Source organism: Bison bison, unplaced genomic scaffold (assembly GCF_000754665.1).
Source record: "Bison bison bison isolate TAMUID 2011002044 unplaced genomic scaffold, Bison_UMD1.0 scf7180017860427, whole genome shotgun sequence".
NCBI lineage: Eukaryota > Metazoa > Chordata > Mammalia > Artiodactyla > Bovidae > Bison > Bison bison.
Window position 1 is genome coordinate 70,829 of NW_011490999.1, and position 1,568 is coordinate 72,396.

Genomic DNA, 1,568 nt, shown 5'->3' on the forward strand with positions numbered 1-1,568 from the left:
CCCCTAACCCCAAACCAACGGATACCTCAGTGACCTCCAGAACAGCCTCCATCTCCCCAAACCCCAAGCCTGGCCAAGAGAAGCCAGCGGAGGCGGCAGCTCTGGTAAAGGCCAGGCTCTGGACTCCCGCCAACCCTGCACCAGTGCGGGGGGCTCAGCCTACCGCCGAGTGGGGTGACCACCCCCACCCTGGGGCCTCTGGGGTACGAGCCAGGCTCCTGGCTGCAGTCTGCCTCCACAAGGAGGCCAGGGCCACAGCAGGGTCCCAGGCACAGCCTCGGCCAGCTGGGGGCACTGTAGGACACATGTCCACGGTCAGGGCTGGGGGTGTCTGAGCCCAGGAGTGCCCAGAAGGGACCACCCGAGACCCAGGGGAGCCAGGCAGAGACTGGAGGTCAAGACCAAGACCGCCGCCACCAGCCCAGGACTCAGGCCCCCCTCAGGTCCCCGGGACCTCTCGGCCAGCTCCTCTGTCCTGTGAGACTCGAGACATCTCCCCCGGGCTCCTCCAGCTCCCGGCTAGCCTGGCAACCCCCAGCCCCTGCCTGGGGCGTCCGAGCCTCTCCACTACTGCACCGTCCTGCCCCACCCCTAGCGGAGCACCGAACCAGGACCACTGTGTCCCAGGCCCAACACCAGGCGGGGCTGGCAGCTGCGTCGATGGACGAGGCTCACCCAGGGATGGTGGACCGTGCTCTGGGTCATGGGGGCCTGAGGAGGAACTGAGCCTGGGAAAGGGGAAGCGGCAGGTCCAAGGTCACGGGGCTGGAAGAGACGGAGCCCAGGAATGCCGGGCCGGCCTGAGGCCTCTGCACCCGCTTCACACCCCCTTCTGAGAGCTGTGCGCTGGCTCCAAAAGGAGAGCATTGGGAGCCTTCCTACCAAGGTCAACGCCATTAGTACAGCCCCTCTTTTTCACTAGTAGAAACTGAGAAATTCCTTGTGCTGTGAGGTCAGAAAGGTGATGATGAACGTGGAGCTGGGACCTGAAACCAGTCTGTGTGACCCCAGAGCCCAGGGCTAACACGCAGCAGTGCCGCCTGACGCCCGGGGCCACCCTGGGCCGAATCCTTCCAGTTCTCTAGCTCAGCCTGCGGGGGTTAGACTCCAAGACCTCCAGGAGTAAGAGGCTAAGACAAGAGACAACACAAGAAGGAATCAGATCTGAATGTTCTGGGGCTCAGGCCGGAGGGCCTGCCTGCAGAGGCGGAGGGTGAATGCCAGCTGAGCCAAAGAGGCTTATGTTCTTAGGGAAGAGATAAGCCACAGTAACCGGGCTTCCCCGGGAGCAAGGGCAGGCCCAACCCCCAGCTGGATCCTAACCCTGGATCCCTAAGACAGGTCCAGGCACCAGGAACCACGCGGAGCACACAGACCAAGTCAGTCCCTTCCTACAGTGCCCCTCTGGACTGGGGCTGGGGTGCCCTCCCTGGTCCCCTGGGTGAGGACAGGAGTGTGGAGGTGAGGAGGCGCATGGGCCCGGTCCAGCTCTTCCGCGCACACAGCGAGCCTGCTTCATCTCCCTGTCCTCGTGCCAACCAATGAGCCCGCAAGAGTCTCTGTCCACA

At 64.0% G+C, this 1,568-nt stretch overlaps 1 protein-coding gene across 1 annotated transcript in view; it reads right to left on the reverse strand.

Moving 5' to 3' along the window:
- The window catches only part of ZNF787 (zinc finger protein 787), a 14,742-nt gene extending 13,180 nt beyond the window's left edge, over positions 1-1,562 (reverse strand). The window contains exon 1 of the mRNA XM_010832148.1: positions 676-1,562. Coding sequence (XP_010830450.1) covers positions 676-897 — 222 coding nt within the window. The 5' untranslated portion in view covers positions 898-1,562. The remainder of the gene's footprint in view (positions 1-675) is intronic.
- Between the last annotated feature and the right edge of the window lie 6 nt (positions 1,563-1,568).